The sequence below is a fragment of the Amphibalanus amphitrite genome, unplaced genomic scaffold, assembly GCF_019059575.1.
Source record: "Amphibalanus amphitrite isolate SeventyFive unplaced genomic scaffold, NRLGWU_Aamphi_draft 000091F_arrow, whole genome shotgun sequence".
Classification (NCBI taxonomy): Eukaryota; Metazoa; Arthropoda; class Thecostraca; order Balanomorpha; family Balanidae; genus Amphibalanus; species Amphibalanus amphitrite.
Window position 1 is genome coordinate 991,764 of NW_024881587.1, and position 21,008 is coordinate 1,012,771.

A 21,008-nucleotide genomic window follows, 5' to 3' on the forward strand; every position below is an offset into this window, starting at 1 on the left:
AATGAAAGAAATGAAGAACAAAGCAAATTTCATTTAGATGCGCCACAGTTGTATGCAGTTAGTGAGCTCCATACAGCTGATCTTTTGTAATTTCTGCCTAGCGAATTGTAAATCTATTGTTGCGTTGGAGAGGAATCGGGGGGTTGTAGGAGGTAGGAGGTGGCTCGTCTTCCTCGGTCGTTCCGTTCGATCGGCCCGTGAGAAACCGGAAGTTCAACTTGTTGTTCAGATACACTGTGGTTTGATCCAGGTCGCTCGATTATCGGGTGATGAATTAACGTGAAGTGTTTCATAGACACAGTGTCTCATAACAATAAAGCACCGACGAATGTTTCGACTGCATCAACACGTGTGCCATTCAGCTACTAAATAATGCAGTCATTCTTTGGAATGTGAACATACTCTTCTGAAGTGATATCTGCAGTCTGCACCCTGTTAAAGCTGCATATTTCACAAATTACTTGGACATGGAGAACTTGAGTAAGTATGATTGTCATGTCTCACAATCTGAATCTAAATCAATTACCTACCTATCTATTGATCTTGCTATCATTACTGTGTTATTTGGCATGACTGGGAAATATGTGCTTAGCAGTTCTTATGTAGGAAAAGAAGCAGACTGTGAAGTGTGTGCCATAAACCAAAACTGTTCAAAGCTGAGTATGAAAATACATGGCTTGGGCTGTTAAACATTTACATAAATACCTACCTATCAATTTTCAGGTGATGCATGCATCAGTATATCATATGAATAGTTGCATACCTTTCACCATGACAATTTGCAGGTGCACCTCACCCATACCAGCACCTGGAGCGGGAGCTGGTTGTGGACGGTGCCACCTTCAGGTACTTCGACTTGGCTGGCCTCAATGACCCACGATGTGGTAAGTCCCTGCTGGGCAGGGAATGAGGAAAAAAGTTGCTGATCAGAGTAGTGCTGCTGCGTTTAGTTTATATTATTTAGTTAGCACTTATACCATTCCTTTTCTATCATTAACTCAGAATACCTCATCAGCAAATGCTTACCTAAATGAAGCATTACATTGATATTATTTGGATAAGGCACATCCATTATAATTTTGTTAAGCCTACTTCATTGGTGGAGGACATTTATGGAGCTTATCTGTTTACTCAACTACCAATCTAATGGCTTGTTTGGAGGGTTGCGCTGTTTCAGTTGGTCTGGCCCAACCATCATCTGACCTCACACTGGTGACTGGCCCTCTACCCCACTAGCAGATGGTGTGGGTTGGCTGGCTCGGCTGGTTCCACCCCAGTTTGGCCCCTTGGGCGCTCGCTGTCTGCTTCCGACCGGTGCGACGCCACCGAGGCGATCTGAGCGGGTTATCGTATCGGTCGGTCCTCCGGCTCCAGGGGCGCGGTCTACGACACCGCGGCCGCCGCTGAACCTTGGTCATGGCTCGTGCTGGCGGAATGGGTCGGACCAAGAGCATGGGCGAGCGTGGCCGGGCTCTGGTCGAAACGGGATTATGGGTTGTGCCTTATCGCTGTATGGATCTTGACGCTGCTGCAGTCTGCTGTTATAAGTTTTAAAAAATGTTGATTGTGAAATATTTTACTTGTCGTTCTCTTCACAAGAGCTGGTTATTACTTATTGGTTATGCTGGCGTCTCAGGAGTTGATGCTCTGCCAAGTACCAATTTGATACGATTTACGGCGATTTTCAACCCTATCGGTACTTTGTTACTGAAGAAGATCAAGGAGTTTTGACTACCTACTTCTGCAACAACAATAAATAATACGAAGCTAAAATTCGTAGCTTGAGATGCCATACATTTCCTTGACTTGCATAGAGTTGAGGCGGCTGCTTCACTGGCCAACTCAATTTGGCATCAGATATGGTGTGGTTTCATCCGTTGCTGGTAGCCGGTAGGCACATTCTCGTTCGTGACTTTCTGGTGTCTGGTGGTGTGATCGTTTCTCCCTGCACCCCATTGTGGTTGCGCTGCCTGGACCGTCTCTGTGCAGAGCTCTCTGTTGCTACCACCGCTCCAGTTGTGTGCCGCCAGCCGTGTCTCAGACGGAGGCATTGGAGTGACTTCAGTCAGGATCCTGTTGGACGAAGCATTTTTAGCGGCTACCGATACCCCGAGTGGTTTCAGTTACCATAGAACCCCCTTTGTAGCTCCACACAGGAGGTAAACGATCGGCAAATGCACCGTGACATCACTTCATCGGTAGTGAGGTCAGTGACCTTCGCCAGAACTCCGAGAGCGGCCGATGTTTGAGTGCCGTGGTCAGATGGGCGTGGGCACAACCGACAGCACGAGGGTGAAGTCTGCTAGGCGACAGACGATATTTAGTGAAATGAAATCTCGTGGTACCTATTCATTGTATTCTGTGATATAACTAAACAAATGAATAAACTTCACGTTTTTTTCATACCCATGCTTATCGATCACTGAAGCTGGCTGGGTCGATTTTATATTTGTGTGTCCGCTGTTATTACCAGTTGAGAGCTGAGCGCGCCAGCTCTGTGCGTGTGGCCCGGTTCGGGAACTGAGGTGGGGCGCTCAGCCTGGGGAGTAAGGGCGCGTGCGAGGAGCTGAGGCTATCGTCCCGGCTACCTGGGGAGGGGAGAGGTCCTGTCGGGTGGACGGTCCCAGCGACACTATCAGACCCCCTGTCGTTATGTAAGGACCGGTCCGGCGGACCCCCCCCCCCCCCCCCGGTCCCCTGTCGTGGGGACAGATATCAATCCGTAACAACGCTGTTTGAGTGGAAGGGGACAACACGATTAGGAGCTCCGTGAGAGGAGGGTAGGATAGCTCAGCGATTTGGTGGCCATGAAAAGTCACAGGTATGAATTGAAGCTCCTGGATTATTTCCGCCTGGCGCCTCGTTTTCCTGTGGTCCGTTATCTGTCAAAAGAAACACACATTCACAGACGTTTCAACCCCTCTAGGACACAGCCATTTATGGACCATAAAAGATTGTAGTCTCCGACTGCGGTGCTGCCGGGTGACACTGTCGTGTTTGTGGGCGTACGGCTGCTGATTGATGCTGTTGCCACCAACGCCAAAACCGCTCCGAGCCTCTTGCCTCGGCCGTGGGACGCGCTGTTGCGCGCGCTGGACCACACGGTGGTGGGACGGCTCGGGGTCGGGCTGGCTAGGGACGTCGTTCACATGCATTCCTCCTGATCTGGGCGCAAAATGACCTCCCAGTCGGCGCGCCCCTAACCCCCAACAAACAACCATTCCTCCTGATCGGTGCAAACCATGATATTGCGTGGTAGCCACGGTAGCGCTGTTAACCCGCGCCCTGCTGGGGGGAGGGGAGTGTTTGAACACCCCCCTTGTGGTTTTTCGCGAATATCTCAAAAACGGCGGCGCTCCGCGCCGCCGTTTTTGGTACACCTTATCATACATCAATTCTACACATGTTGCGAAAATTTCAGACCAAGGTCATTCAAGGTCAGGTCACCAGGTCACTTGAAGTGACCTCACCTCATAAAAACTTTCAATGTCTGTCATAGCTACACCGAGTGACCGATCGGTTTGAAACTTTCAGCGATTGCTAAGAGCAATAGCATGTACAAAATGTATATCTCAGAATTTTGATATCGATGACCTAAGGTCAGGTCAATTTTGCGACCTCCCCATTATAAGTCAATGGGAGAAAATTGAAATGCGCCTCTTTTGGATGAAAGACATTATAAACACTCCCAAACACCGAATTACAAGTGGTTTAGACACACTGAACTTGAAAATGGTGTCCGTGACCCTTGTTTATGCCCTGAGGTCATCTTAGGTCACGAATGGTATCTAACAGTTTTTCGCAAATAACTTTTGATAGAGGCATGCTAGAGCGATGAAAACGCCTTAGATGCGTTCAGCTCGACGATACGGATCGACTGATATGCAACATGACCCTTCCCGGTCAGGTCATGACCTTGACCTGAGGTCAAATTTTCAAGTTGACCTTTCAAGGTCAAGTTATAGTTCATTCGATGCGTCTTGACGAGATGAACACGATGCCGGTAAAAGTAAGCTCGTACAAGGCTTGGGTCAAAAGTTATTGCAGAAAAACTGTTTTAGAAAAAATCGGCTATTTTTGCAGTTTTTGCCCCCTGCAGGCAAAACCGTTGACGTTAGGTCAAATCTGAGAGAATTACTCAGAAAGGGCGTTAATAGGGCTATCGAATGCGCTTTTCCGCGGCGCTGTAGCTTTATTGGTTCCCGAGTTATGCGTCGGCTTCTTGGAAATTTTCGACATTCGACCTGGAAATCGGCGAAATTTTGCCTTCAATGACCTCTGGTGACCTGACCTTTGACCTGACCAAAAAATTGACTGAAGTGATTTCGTCATTATTTTTTACGCTCTTTCGAACGCCGCCTTCCGCGTATCGCTACGTGGCCCAGGAGCCGAGTTACAAGGGGGGGGGGGTGTTCAAACACCCCCCCCCCCCAGCAGGGCGTGGAAATCCAGGACCCCCAGCAGGGCGCGGGTTAATTTGGTGGATTCCCGGCCCAGTGCGTGCTGTTTAGTTTGGTTAGGAGGAGACTGGAGTAAAGATGGTGCGGCGTCGGGCGTAGTTGTCTGTTTCTGGCCCCATTGCGTCAGGGTCCGACCCTGGCGGCTGGCTGGATGGTGGGAGGGGAGTCGGACGGTGGTCGCCTGCCGCCGGGGGTGGCCCCCGACTTCCGGCCCTCGGCATTACCCACCCTGCCCGTCCCGCGGTCACTGTCACTGTCTGCGGAACATCGACCGCTAGTTGTGGGTGGGCTGGATAATACCGACGCCATAATCAGTTTCCTTATCGATATTTCATGGTTTTAATTCGTCTCTCATCGGCCTCTAAATAGTGTGCCTTTTGACGCCTGGTCGGCATGTCACATCAATTAGTTGGCACCTGAGCGAATGCGCCGTATCTGCTGCCCGCACCTGTGTCGACTTTGTCAGCTGGGCCGCCGGACTACCTGATGGCTCGCGGAAAATGACATTAATGACCCCTGACGAGAAGGGCGCCAGGCATTCATGCCGGACTGTTCTACGCCTTATATAATATCAGGCAGATTTAGTACCGAAAACGTTATATTTGTTAAATTAGTAATGGGACATAGATTGCCGCACATTTCCGTTGTAAACTACCGCTGCCTGAAGTTCTGACATGCAGTGCTTTGCGGCTTAGTCTCATTGGCGGTGTCGCCAGTCCTCTTTAGTATAGCCTGCCTTTATCCATGCGCGAATCATACTGGAGAACCTGAGTGCGTCAGCTTTCAGAAGAATCCAAACAAATCATCATTGCATATTGCGTAATATTTGTAGGTACCTTTGTTGTATCTGTTGGTATCCAGTACGGATGTCCTCGGCGTGTGCGTATTGTGCTCGGTGCTTTGTGTATGGGCCATGGGGCCACCGCCACGTCGATGGTTAATTTTCCGTAACTCGCCTGTCATAGGAACATTGGCGGGCAGTATGAGCTTCCAGTGTCGACGGAAGTGTGCGTGTACAACATTGCCGTACTTTGGCTAGCGCTGTTGTCGTTTTGGACGTCCCGCCCCGGAGTTGTGATAGCAGCTGGCTGCGATCGAACTGTTATTCTTCACTCTGTTTCGCCTGCTGTTACTTTCGGCGTCTCTCGGCCCTCAACTCAAGCCAGGCTCGGCTAAGCAGTGATCATGAATAGGAAGAAACGAGACATTTGCACGTAGTCATCAATTTTCTAGGTCCAAGGAAAGAATGATCTACGGTGAACCAGTCCAGACGCCTGCCCCGCTCCAGCACAGGTCACAACGGAGGCCGTGCGGTAAAGTGTTGACCACACCTGCCACTCGTTTTGTCACTGCTAGCAGGTCGAGAGGAGGGGCGTGCCGCTGCCTGTATTGTATAGCGCCCCATCGTGAGCTGGCCGCTGCATCGGTAGTGCATATTCGCAGCGAGTAGGACAACGCCTGGGCATGATCTGTGTGAGCTCATGGCTCTTGTTGGCTTCGATTTGATGCATTCATCACAACACAGTAACTCTTTTCTTTTTTCAATAATTCAACAGCCTCATTCGTTCTCAGTTCGTGGTGTTCATTACACGCGCCCGCTCGAAGACCAGTGACGCTCCTGACTACGTCTTATCAGGACAGCAGCAAAAACTTATCTGTGCCACGCTTATCTCGAATACCATGCCGGTAAAAAAGTATCCTTGACGTTTTGACCATGTTCTCCGATGCGACAGACTGAGTGCGTCACGCGACTGAACTCTGTCAATGCTATCAGCCATTGTGCGGCCACGGTGCGGCGCTCCTGGCATCTCCCCCTCCCCAGCTCAGGGGTCTGGTCTGGACCGTGTGATCTGCGCCGTCGAGTTGCCGGGACCTCGTCCTTCGGCCTTCTCCCCTCACCGCACCTTGCCGTGCCGCCGGGTCAGTCCATGAGACGGTCGGACCGGGAATGTACCGACGCTATCGAGTCTTCAGCATACTTCTGACAGCGGCCGGCGTCATAGAGCGGACAGACGGCGGCGGTACGCCTCGATTTCTACGACATGGAGAATGTTTATGAATTGGTCAGGTCAGCATTCCGCAGGGCCATGTTTGAGTATGACGGATGAGGCGTTCGTGTGCTCCGGCGAGCGCTCTGGCTCCGTAGTTTGTTGGCTCGATGTGTATGAGAGGGGCCGGCGGTTGCGTCAGCCTCCCGGTGGCGGTCGGACCGCCGGCGGCTGTTTTTATGCCGGTGCGCCGCCGAGTGCCGACTGCCTCGGCTCTGCCCCCGCTCGGGCCGGCCGCCGGCACAGCTGGAGCTCGGTAGGAGGGGGGGGGGGGAGGTCATGGCACGAACAGCTGACCCCGGGACGGGGTACGGGCCCCTGATGTGACATGACCGGGATGTGAATGGGCTATGAGGTGATGGCAATATTCATAACTCGGTTGTACTGAATACACCAAACATACCATGCATAATGATTATTGCAACTTTTAATGTTGTCACGCCGAACAACAAACCACACTACCCTGCCTTCCAAATACTCCCGGCCATTGAGTTAGCTACTTCTACGAGCGGCTAGTTCATGTGCTTTGCATGGGTTGTAAACTTCTGCAAAAATGCGACTTCCCCTAAACGTCCGTGTCGCCTTCGGCGGCGGTATCAGTACCTATGCAAGACTGACAGTTTCCTTGGCGTGAGGGGGTAGTTACTGGTTACTGGTTATACAATGTGCAGCGACGTGCCATTCCGTGCGGAGGATCTGTGCCATGCCACTGACACGTCAATGGCTCCCCAGGATGGATTACCATGGGCCTGTCAGTTGTTGCCATGTGACCGAGTCCTGTTACGGTGCTCCCGACCTGTCGTTTGTGCCTCCGCAGTTACACCACTGTTTTGTAATGCGCATGTTAAAAGACGGCTACGATGGACCAGTCAGCAGCAGCTTGAGTCTGCAGCGGGCGCGGCAACGAGGCCGACCGCTGACCGCAGTGCTGTGTTTCGGTGCGGCTCTGTCCTGTGCTGACCGTTTGAGTCTGCAGCGGGCGCGGCAACGAGTCCGACCGCTGACCGCAGTGCTGTGTTTCAGTGCGGCTGCGGTGATCCGCCCTCCGCTGACCGCCGTTTCTCGATGTGTGAGCGGCTGTCGCTCCCTGACCGCCGTGTCCCGCTGTGTTTCAGAGCGGCTGCCGTTCTCTGTGCGCGTGCTGCTGGAGGCGGCGGTGCGCTGCTGTGACGGCGTCCAGCTGCAGCGAGCCGATGTGGAGGCACTGCTCGACTGGCGCCGGCTCACCGACGCCGGCCAGCCCGTCCACGTGCCCTTCAAACCGGGACGCGTCATACTGCAGGTCAGACGCCGGGAGCAGAGCGTAGACAACAGACATGAACCGGTACTGGTCCAGATCCGACCCGCTTTGACCCGATCCGATTAGCCAGGTTCAATGCTTGTGTTCTGGACTGACCCGGTTCGATATGATTGAACCTCACCTGACCCAGTCGACATGGCCCTATCTGCCGTGGGCAATTTGCACAAAATCCAGTGTCCCGAAAAAGTCAATGCTAAGTTTAACAGTGTTTAAGTTTGGGGCCCATTTTGGGAGCGGTCTGTATGACTGTTTGCCGCCCCCCCCCCCCCCCCACGCTATCTGTTGTTGTGTGCCAGTGGACATTGATACTCGAGTGTGACGGGCCCCAGAGCACTCCACGGTACCACGGCGTCTCGGCGCCCGTAAGGGGCGGCACGGGACCGGCCGCCTGTCTCTGACTGGGGCTGTCTCTGACTGGGGCTGACTCTGACTGGGGCTGTCTCTGACTGGGGCTGTCTCTGACTGGGGCTGTCTCTGACTGGGGCTGTCTCTGACTGGGGCATGTGCCGAGGCAGATCCGCTGCTGCGAGACGGGTGGCGAGTCGGCCCGGGGCAAGACGCACTGTCGAATCGCTTCAGTATGGGCAAAGGCGTGTAGCGAAATATGGAAACCCGTTCCTATTGCCATTTTGCCTGCTAGTACTTTTTTGCATATTAAGTATGTACTATTCTCGAACATCTGTCGAGCTCTCATGTACTATACCAATGCCTACATATTTTCATGGCATTTGGTACCCGTCATGCTGGTGCTCGGCTCCAGTATGACCTCTTTATTTAACACTGTGTCTGCTGAATATCATGCCATCGGCTGTGTCCGCCCAGATTGGCACCCAGTGCACATACGTCACCGGCTGTACCATAAACAAGTCGTGCCCGCCCGGTCCCCCTCCAGGCCGGTGTGTGCTAATGACCTGCCGACGTCACCGCAGGAGACTCTGTCTCGGGTGCCGGGGAGGAGTTGCAGACTGTTTGTGCTATCGGCGCGGGCGCTGACAGGGAACATGTGCAACCAGAGTGTCCACCTCCCTGAGAGCAGTGTTAGCCATTAGCTGGGGCGGCGATGAAGTGATGTGAATTCCGAGAATGGATAATGTAGTCGGCCATGCTTCAGGGTTTTCTAGAGCTGAGGATTTGCCTGGGAGTGTCGTTCGTTACTCATGAAGGGAAGCGTGTGACGTGGGAGGTAAGGGGTTTCCTTGCAAATGAGAGTTGCATTTTCATGACTTTGAATGAGAAGCAGAAGCGTCTGACTGTCAAATGGAGATTTCGTGTCGTTCCTTTACACCCAATATCACAATGTGGGATATTAGCACGTGCGGAAGTGCTGGACATCCACTGCGGAGCTGCATGCCAGCCCTCACAAAACGCTCCCTGCCGTTATTGAATGTACACCATAGTTAACCTCCTCCTCCCTCCCCTCTGTACCGTGACATCGCCCCCACCTCTGTACCGTGACCCCGCCTCTACCCTGCCTCCAGGACTTCACGGGCGTGCCGGCCGTGGTGGACCTGGCCGCCATGCGGGAGGCGGTCCGCGACCTGGGTGGCGACCCGGCCCGGGTCGGACCCATCTGCCCGGCAGACCTGGTCATCGACCACTCGGTCCAGGTCGACTTCTCACGGGCGTAAGTACCGGGGGAGAGGGGGGGGGGGCTAACTTCTTTTCTCACGGGCGTACGTGCGGGGGGAGGGAGTAGGCTATAAAGTAATAACGGGCTATAGTACCGGGAGACAGATGAAGTTCTGAGTTGGACGCAGCGAATTGGTTCGATAATGGGCCTTCCGAAGGATTGCGACGGAACTTCTTTTTACCGCAAAGTGCACTTCCTGGTTAGGTATATCAGCGATGTGGTGTATATTTTCTAACCGTTTGTAGAGTGAGTGTTGTTTGTACGCTGTATCAGACTGTCGTTATAAACCGTGCGGTACCGTTCAATGTCATGTCGTGAGCTGCTGAACTTGTATCGTGTCTATTTAGTACGACTTTAGAGCCTGCCGGCATCTGGTTGGTCCTGTCCTGCACCACCGTCCGCCGGCACACCGGTGCATGTGCACCGATCACGCGACCACGGCCTGACATTGAGACAACTCGGGCGGCCCGGCTACTCAGCCGCGTCACTTTATTGTTTCGCGCACAGTCTGTTTGTTGATTGGGCCTCCCTGTCAGCTGGGTTTTCTGTTTGTTGGTTGGACGTGGCGAGAGGTGTATCAAATGGGAGCCGTCCCCGCCGGGTTCGGGTTTCCAACCTCTCCCCCCCCCCCCCCAGTTGACCGAATATGTGGCGAAATGTCGTGGTATTTATGCGGTAACTCAGTGTGAAGACGGATCATATGACGGTACCTGTGTTCTGTTTCAGCGTGGGTCAGCCGACCCCTGGCCGCGCCACCCCGGCCCCCTCCTCCGGCACCAGCGGCCGGCCCGTGCACGACATCGAGGGTGGTGCCGGCTCGGGTCGGTCGGCGTTCGCGCGCCGCGCGCAGGCCCGTGTCAGGAAGCCGGTGCGCGCCTCCTCTGCCACTGCCTCCTCCCCGTCCGCCGGTGCGCCGGCCGCGCCTCCTCCTGAGGCCGCCCCGGCCGCGGCACCGGAGCCGGCAACGGCAGCAGACCCCGCGCCGGCGGAGCCCCGGCCGGGCGCCTACCGTCCGCCGCACCGCCGGCAGCCGCCCGCGGCCGGCGCCGAGCCGCCGCCTCCCTCACTGCGGCCACCGCCGTACCGGCCGCCCCAGAGGCGGGCGGCGGCGGCCACCGGCGGCGCGGGCGACAAGGAGAAGGAGTGCTCCAGCAGGAGGGACGGCCGGTGCGCCTGTAAAAAGGTGGACCAGCTGCAGCTGCCCGCCTGCGGCGTGCCGGCCGCGCCCATCAAAGACGAGATCTGCCCCTTCCACGAGGAGGAGTCGGCTTTGTGAGTATGAGAGGGACTCCAGGGAACCGAGCATGAGAATGCGAATTGACGAACGCAGGGCTGCAACAGATGGGCAGCAATTCGCAATGGCTGCCTGCTGTATACATATATTCTACTGCCCAGTGTTTAGGTACGGCTCTCGCGAGATTAAGCGGTAGGATTTGCACTTTTACATTTCTGATTATATCTCAGAAACTAATCGATCTACGATGAAGCCATTTTGCACGATGATGGCCGGCTTGTGAACCAACAAGTCGATCGCATCTTCAACACTTAAAAGCTTAAGACGACGAAGATATAGCCTGAAGTACACTAAATTTTCTAGGTGCAAAACCTACCGCTAAAACCCTCGAGACGTCCACCTTCCTAGTGCCACGTTCAACATCGCTGTACGGCGACTGCAGCTGTCGCCATTTCTCCCTCCCCAAAGCGATGCTAAAAGCCATCGATCGGCATCCATTGCATAGGCTGACTTTTGCAGCATTGCGCAATCTGGCATCTGAGATGCTTTCGTGACATGGCGCCTGTCATTGGTATGTTTCTGATACTGCAGTCGAGTAACTGCAATGCATCGACGGTTATTGGGGCGCATGGCAACAGCAGGATGCCTGCTCGCTTCTAGCAACCGTTGTGGAGTTTGGTCCCTTTGCAATCTCAAGGTAACAGTATCAGTCACGTATTTAGGACGATATTGCAAAGCTGGCTGAGTGGACGCCGAGTGCTCTGAGCCATATCTCGAGTATACGAGCGCTTCGTAGCGTCCTCCCTCCGTGGTGTTCTACTTTTTTTGCGGTTCGTTCCGTTTCGATTTCACTGCATTGCCTTTGTCAAACCCATGCCGTGTTAACGATGTAACCCGACATTCTTTTTCAGCTCTGAGGCTTTAAGGAAGAACCAGGAGCTGGAATTCGACCGCAATAGTGAACGATTCCAGTTCTTGAAGGTAAGCCGTTGGGTTGAGCTACTGCGCTTATTGTATCCGCTCGTTATTCTTCATATTACTAAACGAGTACAGATTATCTATGAATCGGATAATAAGTCCGTTATTTGTTGAATATGTACTGGAAATTAGCTGAACATCTTTTATTGAGTGAAATTATAATATATGTGAAGAACTCGAATTACTTGCCAAGCCTGACGCCTTCCCCCCGCTCTCCGGCAGTGGGGCTCCCGGGCGTTCGCCAACATGCGCGTGGTGCCTCCGGGCTCCGGTATCGTGCACCAAGTGAACCTCGAGTACCTGGCGCGCGTCGTGTTCGACACGGACGGCCTGCTGCGGCCCGACTCTCTGGTCGGCACCGACAGCCACACGACCATGATCAACGGCCTGGGCGTGCTGGGCTGGGGCGTGGGCGGCCTGGAGGCCGAGGCTGCCCTGCTCGGCCAGCCAGTCACCCTGCGGCTGGCAGAGGTGGTCGGCTACAGGATCACCGGCCAGGTCAACCCGCTGGCCACCGCCACAGACATCGTGCTCACCATCACCAAGGTGGGCGGCGAGCGAGGAGTTTTATTGGTCGGATGAGAATTGGAGGTTGATTTGTGGGAGTGTGAGACTGTTGGACGATGTGACTTGCAAGCCGTTGCGTTCATGGAATGCTTGTGAGGCATTGGTGACAGCTGTACCTATGTACAGAGTTACCTTTATTTATTGCAGCTGTGTGAACGCTGTCCCTCCCGCTCTTTTCCGTCAGCATCTGCGCCAGGTGGGCGTGGCCGGCAAGTTTGTCGAGTTTTTCGGCCCCGGCGTGAGTCAGCTGTCGATCGCCGACCGGGCCACCATCTCGAACATGTGTCCAGAGTACGGCGCGACCGTCGGCTTCTTCCCGGTGGACGAGCGCAGCCTCGACTACCTGGTGCAGACCGGTGAGTACCGGCGGACGGGTGGACCGGAGTGGCGGGAAACACACGCTCAGGGGGAGGGGAGGGGATATCGTGGCACTGGGTTCGTTGGAACGCCGAAGCGATTGGCTCCGAGTTGATCTTGAGAAGAATGCAGGGCCTATTTTAACATGTTAACTGGGGTGGCAAAACCCACCCCAGTGGTGCGGTTTTCCACCCCAGTCGTCTAATTTTGCCACCCCAGTGAAAAACAGCCCAAAAGTCTGCCCACAGATATTAGCTGCCGACAATCCCGGAGGCCACACATTCTTGGGGCGCAACTCAGCTTGACAGGGGGAAAAGGGCTCACTGAGGCGCCACCACCACCAATGGGGTGCCCTCTCACTACTGGGGGTGCCCTGCCGCAACTGTGGCGCCCTACTTTGATTGGGACACACTACCGGCAACGGGGTACCCTACCACGACTGAAGAGCCCTATCAACATTGGGGCGCCCAGATACGATTGGGGCGCCAACCACCTTTGGACGTCCTATCAGAAATGGGACGCCGTACCACTACTGGGGCGTCGTAACACTACTATGACGTTCCACTGGTGCACCATACCGCCACGAGGCGCCCTACCACCACTGGGGCGCCCACCACTACTTGGGCTCCCTACCACTACTCAGGCGCCCTGCTACAAGGGTGGCGCCCTGTCACTACTGGGGCGCCCCTCAGGGACGCCATACCGCTACTGGATCGTCCTACAGAGTGTTACTTTTAAAGGGGGAAAGGGGAAATTTCCCCCTTCGAAAATTACGCTCCCCCTTTCAAATTGTGTCAGAATGGCTAGGAAGGGAAGGGGGAATTTCCCCCTGTCAAAATTATTTTTGAGACCATTTTCAATTAATTCGCTATTCAGATTCTATAGTCATCGTTATTCAGATTCTAGCAGGGCATATTTTAACAAATTTTTACTGCGTCCCAAAGTTGAGCAGAGGGCACGTCAGGGGCGCGGGAACTACTTTCCGACTGGGGGGCACACCATAGTAGAGATCAACCTAGGGTACCCCCAAATCTAGTTTTCTCACCGGTTTTAGGCCACTTATTTTTCACCCCTCGGCTTTTTCAACAAAAAAAGAAAACATTTGCAAAAAAAGTGTGGTATTCCGTCTCAAAGCTGTGGGGGCACCACCCCCACGGCCCCAGAGTTGGGGGGGCAAGTTGCCCCCACTGCCCCCCGGCTCCCGCGCCTATGGGGCACGTGCTACGACTAAGGGCACAGGGCAAGGAACAGAGTAGGGCACTGAGGAAAGCAGAAAGTAGGGCACGGCAGGTTACAGGGCATGGCACAGGACATTTTAGAGGGAAGGGTACAGGTCAGGGTAGACAGGAGGGCATAGGTCAGGGAACCGGACAGGGCACAGGGCAGGGACGCAGTGGGTCAAATCAGCAGGGGCTACGTCCCAAGGCGAGGGGGCTGCGTCCCAAAATGGGACGCAGTAAGTGCCTTAAAATATGCCCTGGATTCTAGTCATAAATCAACGTTGCTGGCGCTAAGATATTATCAATGAGTGTGGGCAGTGGCACCGCCAGGGCGGAACTTGGAATATCCGGAACTCCAGATTTGACCCGATACCGATCGGATGGTCGGTGAGACCGTCTCTTGTGTTGTCTCTTCGCACTCACTCAGGGGTGGATCCAGGAAAACTCCAAGGGGAGGGTCGTGAATCGAAGTGGTGCCCCTACCTATACCCAAAATTAAAAACTCAACGGTTTTCGGCCACTTAATTTTGGTGGTGCCCTAAGTTCATTTTTTTTTGGGGGGGGGGCTGTGGACTGTGGTGTCCCTGTTAGGCCGCAGGTGCCTCTGACAGGTTCGCTAGGTTCCTCTGACGTGGTGCCGCTAGGGAAGGAACGTGGTGCCCCTGACAAGTCAGACGTGCCAAATACAGGCCTGTGGTGTCCCTGACAGGCCCATGGTGCCCCTGCGAGACCGGTGGTGTCCCTGCTAGGCCGGTGGTGCCCCTGCTAGGCCGGTAATGCCACTGCTAAGCCGCCGGTGCCCCTGGTAGGCCTGTGGTGCCACTGCTAAGCCGCCGGTGCCCCTGGGCCCTGACAGGACTGTGGTGCCACTGACAAGCCTGGAGTGTCCCCGACAGGCACGTGGTGCCCCTGACAGGCCTGTGGTGCCTCTGGAAGGGCTGTGGTGCCCCTGGGCTCTGACAAGTCTGAGGTGCCCCTGACAGGCCCGTGGTGCCCCTGATAGGCCCGTGGTGCTCTTGCTACACAGGCCTGTGGTGCCCCTGGCAGGCCTGTGGTGCCCCTGGTGCGCCTGGTGCCCCTGGGCCCAGACAGGACTGTGGTTCCCCTGACAGAACTGTGGTGTCCCTGACAAGCCTGAAGTGTCCCCCGACAGGCCCGTGGTGCCCCTGCGAGGCCGGTGGTGCCCCAGGCAGGTCTCTGGTGCCCCTGACAGGCCCGTGGTTGGTGCCCCTGCTAGGCCTGTGGTGCCCCTGTCAGGCTTGTGGTGTCTCTGATAGGCCGGTAGTGCCCCTGGCAGACCTTTGGTGCCCCCGGGCCCCAGCGGGTTCAAGACCCATGCGACCCCCCCCCCCCCCCTTGGATCCGTCACTGCACTCACTGACATCAGTACAGGCGTCGGCTAGAAACCGTCGGGGGACGGGGGTCATGACTTCCCCGAATTTTATTCCATCTCTCAACTTTTCCTGTAAAAGTAACCCTGGTGCTACTACTATTAAGGCGCCTTACCACAACTGAGGCGATATGTCGGTACGGCCTACGGGTATCAACGGTGCATCAATGACAAATAGCAATATACAAATTACAACAGTGGCGGCAGAACACCTTCACCTTCTGGCGACGGGGCACCGCCGACTTTTGGTCGCATTCTTTCCATGGAACGCCAAAAGGGCTAATGTTAAAATGCCAAAATCAAAGGGGGGCACGGTGCCCCGGTGCCCCCCCCCCCGTTCCGCCGCCTATTAATTACAACACTGGTCACCAATGCATCTTTCTTGGCATTACAGAACCATAAGCGCTTCAAAATCTGGAGAGCGTCTCGGGGCAGTGACGTGGCGAGATATTTAGATTTATCTACAATCAACAATGGGGTGAAGTTGTTTGGAAGTGAAGTTGGAAGTTGGGGGGGGGGGGGCGCCCACACAAGAGACAGGGGCGCCACCACTGCCTGGCCACCCCAGTCCAATTGTCTTAAAATAGGCCCTGGAAGAATGGTTAAACAAATGACAGATAAAACTAGCTTTACCAGTTAAGCCGCGTTCTGTTTGCGGAATGCTAATGCCTCTTAGCTGTGAAAACAACGCCCGTAAGGAGGAGTTGACATCACGTTTGGTTTCTGCTCCGATAAGCCGGTATCGCTCTCCGATGACCCAGGTGTGTCCGGTATGGCGTGCGGCCGGCGTCGCTCGGTGCCACGCGGCCGATAAGACAGGCTGGTGGGCCGGCGTGGTTTCTGACCGCCGACGGGCGCGGTGTGTACGAACCGCGCTCGTCACTAGACATTAAGTTCAGCTTCTCATCTTCATTGAGAATAACTACATGTTTTTTCAGAAAGGTCGGCCGCTCACGTGTCTTTTCCAGGACTTTGTCTGGCTGTCAATCCCAATATGGCTAGGCACACAGATCTGACGGACCCGTCTGCCTTTTACGGTGTACTTTCTCTGCTCCCCTTTGGAGTCAAACCATGTCTGCATGGAAATTGAGCAAAACTTGCAGCACGATTCCACTGGCTTTGGTGGAACACTTGACATGATGAAGATTGAGGCCTCCAGGCTCTGAGCTGATCTTGAAGGGCGGTGAACAAATAAGAGAAGCAGCTATATCAATGGTGCAGTGCTCTCGTGTCTGCGCTACAGTCCCGTACCTGTAACCACCCGACCCCTCCCGTCCCGGCATCCCTCCTCAGAACTAGTCTCTCTGTCTGACCCGCCTCTGATCTCCATGCTATTCCCCTTTGTGGGCCGAGATGCCGACCTTGTGGCGGTGACGCGCCCCGTCCCCGCCTCTGAACCCCTGTCTGCCCGGCTCCCAGGCCGTGTCGCCGGCCGTATGGCGGTAATTCGCTCCTCCCCCGTCACCGACGCCGGCTCTGACCCCTCCCCCCTCTGTTCACAGGTCGGGACGCGGGCCGCGTGGCGGTGATGCGCGCCTACCTGTCGGCGGCCGGTCTGCTGCGCGACTACTCGGCTGCCGACCAGGACCCTGCGTTCTCGCAGGTGGTCGAGCTCGACCTGGCCACCGTGGTGCCGTCGGTCAGTGGGCCCAAGCGGCCGCACGACCGGGTGGCCGCCAGCCAGCTGAGGAACGACTTCATCCGGTGTCTGTCGGCCGAGGTGAGGCGGGCCGTGAGGGACGACTTTATCAGGTGTCTGTCGGCCGAGGTGAGGCGGGCCGTGAGGGACGACTTTATCAGGTGTCTGTCGGCCGAGGTGAGGCGGGCCGTGAGGGACGACTTTATCAGGTGTCTGTCGGCCGAGGTGAGGCGGGCCGTGAGGGACGACTTTATCAGGTGTCTGTCGGCCGAGGTGAGGCGGGCCGTGAGGGACGACTTTATCAGGTGTCTGTCGGCCGAGGTGAGGCGGGCCGTGAGGGACGACTTTATCAGGTGTCTGTCGGCCGAGGTGAGGCGGGCCGTGAGGGACGACTTTATCAGGTGTCTGTCGGCCGAGGTGAGGCGGGCCGTGAGGGACGACTTTATCAGGTGTCTGTCGGCCGAGGTGAGGCGGGCCGGAGGCTGGAGGAGGGGAGGTCGGAGACGGGGGACGAGACTGACAGATGGATGCGCAATGGGCGATGGGTGGCCGCATTGTGAGATTTGCTGGAGGCTGCTTGGTAGATATGTTATTTTGATAGTTATCTATAAAATCACAGTTGCATCCGAAGTTACATTTAAGTTGAAATTGGATCAGATTCAAAGTGTCCAATACCCGAAGCACGTTCTATCAGACAGATTGACCGAACTACTGCATTGGGCTGCAGTTTGCCGATGGTTCAGCTGCAGTCATGATACTGGGCCGGATGCCTGCCTCTGACAGTATCTGAATATGGTGACCGACTATTTCTGTTAGCGCTCGGCTGCGCTCTGAGGTACCGGACCGTGCCCATGGTCTGTCGAGTCTACCCCGACTGACTCCCACCCCGCCCCGCGTCCGTCAGGTGGGCTACAAGGGTTTCGGCGTGCCCGCGGAGCGGCTGGAGGCGCGATGCGACATTCAGTTCGAGGGCGCCACCTACAGTCTGGGCCACGGTTCGGTGGTGATCGCCGCCATCACTTCCTGCACCAACACCAGCAATCCGAGCGTCATGTTGGGGGCAGGTGAGAGATTAGCGACACCATCACCATCATCAATAATACCACCAACTAATAACATCGCCTGGTAGTAAGAAGTAAGCACCATTCCAGTTGGACAACCCGAGGCATCTTCAAGTGCCTTTCCATTTTTTGATTTCGAATACAGGAAGTTCACTTAGTTTGACGGTAGTTAGGGTTCAGTACCCTACAGGGTCCTCCTAGCGTGTCTTACACCCTACCGGCGCGGCCCGCTCACCCCTCCCTCTCTCGTTACGCCAGGTATCCTGGCCAAGAAGGCGGTGGAGCGCGGCCTCTCGGTGCCGCCCTGGATCAAGACGTCGCTCTCGCCGGGCTCCGGCGTGGTCACCCACTACCTGCAGGACAGCGGCGTGCTGCCGTTCCTGCAGCGGCTCGGCTTTGGTATCGTCGGCTACGGGTGTATGACCTGTATCGGCAACAGCGGGCCGCTGCCCCGACCCGTGGTGGACGCCATTGAGCAGGTACGGCCGGGTGCGCAGCGTGTAGTGCAGGGCGGATTGGTCGGTCATCGGTTGTTTCTGCTGATGCTGTTCGCGTTTGCTTCCCTTTTGAGTAATAACGAGATCGTTCGTGCTTGTATCGATCCGGTACCCAGGTTTGATGCAAATTAGATATACTTTAGCGACGGTGGGGACAGTTTATGGCGACGTTTCGCTAGTTGACGTGTGTTTCGCCATCAACCATGCTCCATATCTCTCGGCAGTCCGTCCCGCTGGCTCTCCGCTCGTCTCACCCCACACACACGCCTCCGTACACCCACAGTGTAACCTGGTCTGCTGCGGCGTGCTCTCCGGTAACCGCAACTTCGAGGGCCGCGTCCACCCGCACGTGCGGGCCAACTACCTGGCCTCGCCGCCGCTGGTCATCGCCTACGCGCTGGCCGGCCGCGTCGACATCGACTTCGAGACGACGCCCATCGGTGGGGATCGGGGTGGGAGCCGGGGAGAAGCCAGGGCGTTAGCTGATGGCATAGTGAAAGCGGCAGGATGGTGACCGTTTGGTGTTATTTTTTTGTGTTGGTGTTTTATTATTTATGATGACAGATGTGAGCGTTTACGAGCTCTCTTAGAACGGCCCTCGGTTCACCACAAGCACAAACGGCCTTTAGGCCAGTTCCTAAGCTTCTACCGCTCAGTGATGACGGCGGTGTCCACTGACGGCGGTGTCCGCTGACGGCTCTGTGTCCGCTGACGGCGGCGTCCACTGACGGCTGTGTCCGCTGACGACTGTGTCCTGAGACGGTCTGCCTACTAACTCGACTTTAGATATGGGAAAGATCTTAGCAGACTTTTCACGCATTTTCGTCCGAAATTGAGCAAATCTACTTTGTGTTTCACCATTCGATTTGAATTCTAAACAACTCAAGTTTCAGCGCTGTTTAGTTTTTATTATTACTGCTCTCGACTTTGCTGTGTGCCCGCGCCCCAGGCACCTCCCCCGACGGAGAGCCGGTATATCTGCGCGACATCTGGCCCACACGGGAGGAGATCCATCAGCTCGAGTCCAAGTCGGTCATACCGGCCATCTTCGCCGACGTCTACTCGAAAATCACCAAAGGTATGATGACAGGCTCATGTTTGTTTTGAAATCACGTCATTGTGGTTGAATATTCCATGGGATGATGGCGTCGATGTGTCTTTTTCACGAGACGTTTGATGTATGAATTATTTTGCGGTTCGAGTACCGCTGCTGTATAACATCACAAGTGGGATGAGTGCTGCATAAATTATGGCTATGGCACGGCTGATTCATCTATCGTGCGGTGGTGTGTTCGTTGAAAGTCAGCTGACCCCTGGCTGTTCCCATCTGGGCAGGTAACGCCAGCTGGAACGCGCTGGAGGTGCCCGACTCGGCCACCTTCCAGTGGAGCGACCGGTCCACCTACATCCAGATGCCCACCTTCCTCCAGGGCATGACGCGGGTGAGAGACGGCGCAGAACTGTCCTGGCGCTGCCAAATGCCGTGTCGTGTGTCGGAATAAAATGTCAAATGTCACCTTGAGTGGCTACTGTGAGAACCGTCGGCGAATGACAAAAGTCAAAACGTGACAGTGACAAAAGCAATTCAATAGCAATACAAAAGTTGATCGTATTACGTTCATCTGCCTTACCCACCTTCCTCTTGTGAAGGCGTTAGCCTGTTGCACCCCGCTAGTTTTGCCTCCGCCGGACATCCTTAGTGACTCCTTACCGTTACCCTCTGTACAGGATCCGCCGGCGGGGCGGGGCATTGAGGCGGCGCGCGCTCTGCTGGTGCTCGGTGACGCCGTCACCACCGACCACATTTCACCAGCGGGCAGCATCGCACGCACCAGCCCGGCCGCCCGCTACCTCATCGAGATGGGGTGAGTGAGAGGGTCCGCCTACTAAATCGGCTTTAGATATGGGAAAGATCTTAGCAGACTTTTCACGCATTTTCGTCCGAAATTTAGCAAATCTACTTTGTGTTTCACCATTCGATTTGAAACCTAAACAACTCAAGTTTCAGCGCTGTTTAGTTTTTATTATTACTGCTCTCGACTTTGCTGTTGTCGTGTCGATCCTCTTTGATTGAAAGCGTTTTGTCATAGGCATCAACTCGTTCCTAACCGCTCCGCCTCTGTCAGTCTGACGCCGCGCCAGTTCAACTCGTACGGCTCTCGGCGCGGTAACGAGGCGGTCATGGTGCGCGGCACGTTCGCCCACATCCGACTGGCCAACGGGCTGCTGGCGGCGCCGGGGCCGCGCACCGTCCACCTGCCGTCCGGCGCCGTCCTGGACGTGTTCGACGCCGCCCAGCGCTACCGGCGCGACGGCACGCCGCTCATAGTGCTGGCCGGAGCCGAGTACGGCTGCGGCAGCTCCCGCGACTGGGCCGCCAAAGGACCCGCACTGCTGGTGAGTCGGGAGGGGACGGCTGTGGGAGACCCGCCGGGACTGGGCCGCCAAGAGACCCACTGCTGTTCAGTCTGGATGGAGGGAGGGAAGGAACGGGTGCCCCAGAGGCTGTTCAGCCTGGCCCGGGGAAGGGAACCGTCCTGACTTGTCATTCCATCCGTTCGCTAACTCTCTCTCTCTCTCTCTCTCTCTCTCTCTCTCTCTCTCTCTCTCTCTCTCTCTCTCTCTCT

At 55.4% G+C, this 21,008-nt stretch overlaps 1 protein-coding gene across 1 annotated transcript; it reads left to right on the forward strand.

The window, feature by feature from the left end:
* Positions 1-71: 71 nt before the first annotated feature.
* LOC122380103 (cytoplasmic aconitate hydratase-like) lies at positions 72-20,922 on the forward strand. The gene is made up of 16 exons (XM_043362921.1): positions 72-480; positions 786-884; positions 7,624-7,790; positions 9,287-9,432; positions 10,165-10,710; positions 11,584-11,653; positions 11,873-12,196; positions 12,402-12,573; positions 16,687-16,904; positions 17,728-17,887; positions 18,143-18,363; positions 18,665-18,821; positions 19,331-19,459; positions 19,717-19,823; positions 20,110-20,246; positions 20,508-20,922. The coding sequence occupies exons 1-16, from the start codon at positions 468-470 to the stop codon at positions 20,920-20,922; spliced, it is 3,081 nt and encodes a 1,026-aa protein (XP_043218856.1). The 5' UTR covers positions 72-467.
* Positions 20,923-21,008: the final 86 nt, after the last annotated feature.

Bases quoted from the DNA above. Each gene is read 5' to 3' on its own strand.
- LOC122380103 (XM_043362921.1), top strand. The intron at 11,654-11,872 runs GTAAGCCGTTGG...GCTCTCCGGCAG, and splicing joins AACGATTCCAGTTCTTGAAG to TGGGGCTCCCGGGCGTTCGC. The intron at 18,364-18,664 runs GTACGGCCGGGT...GTACACCCACAG, and splicing joins TGGTGGACGCCATTGAGCAG to TGTAACCTGGTCTGCTGCGG.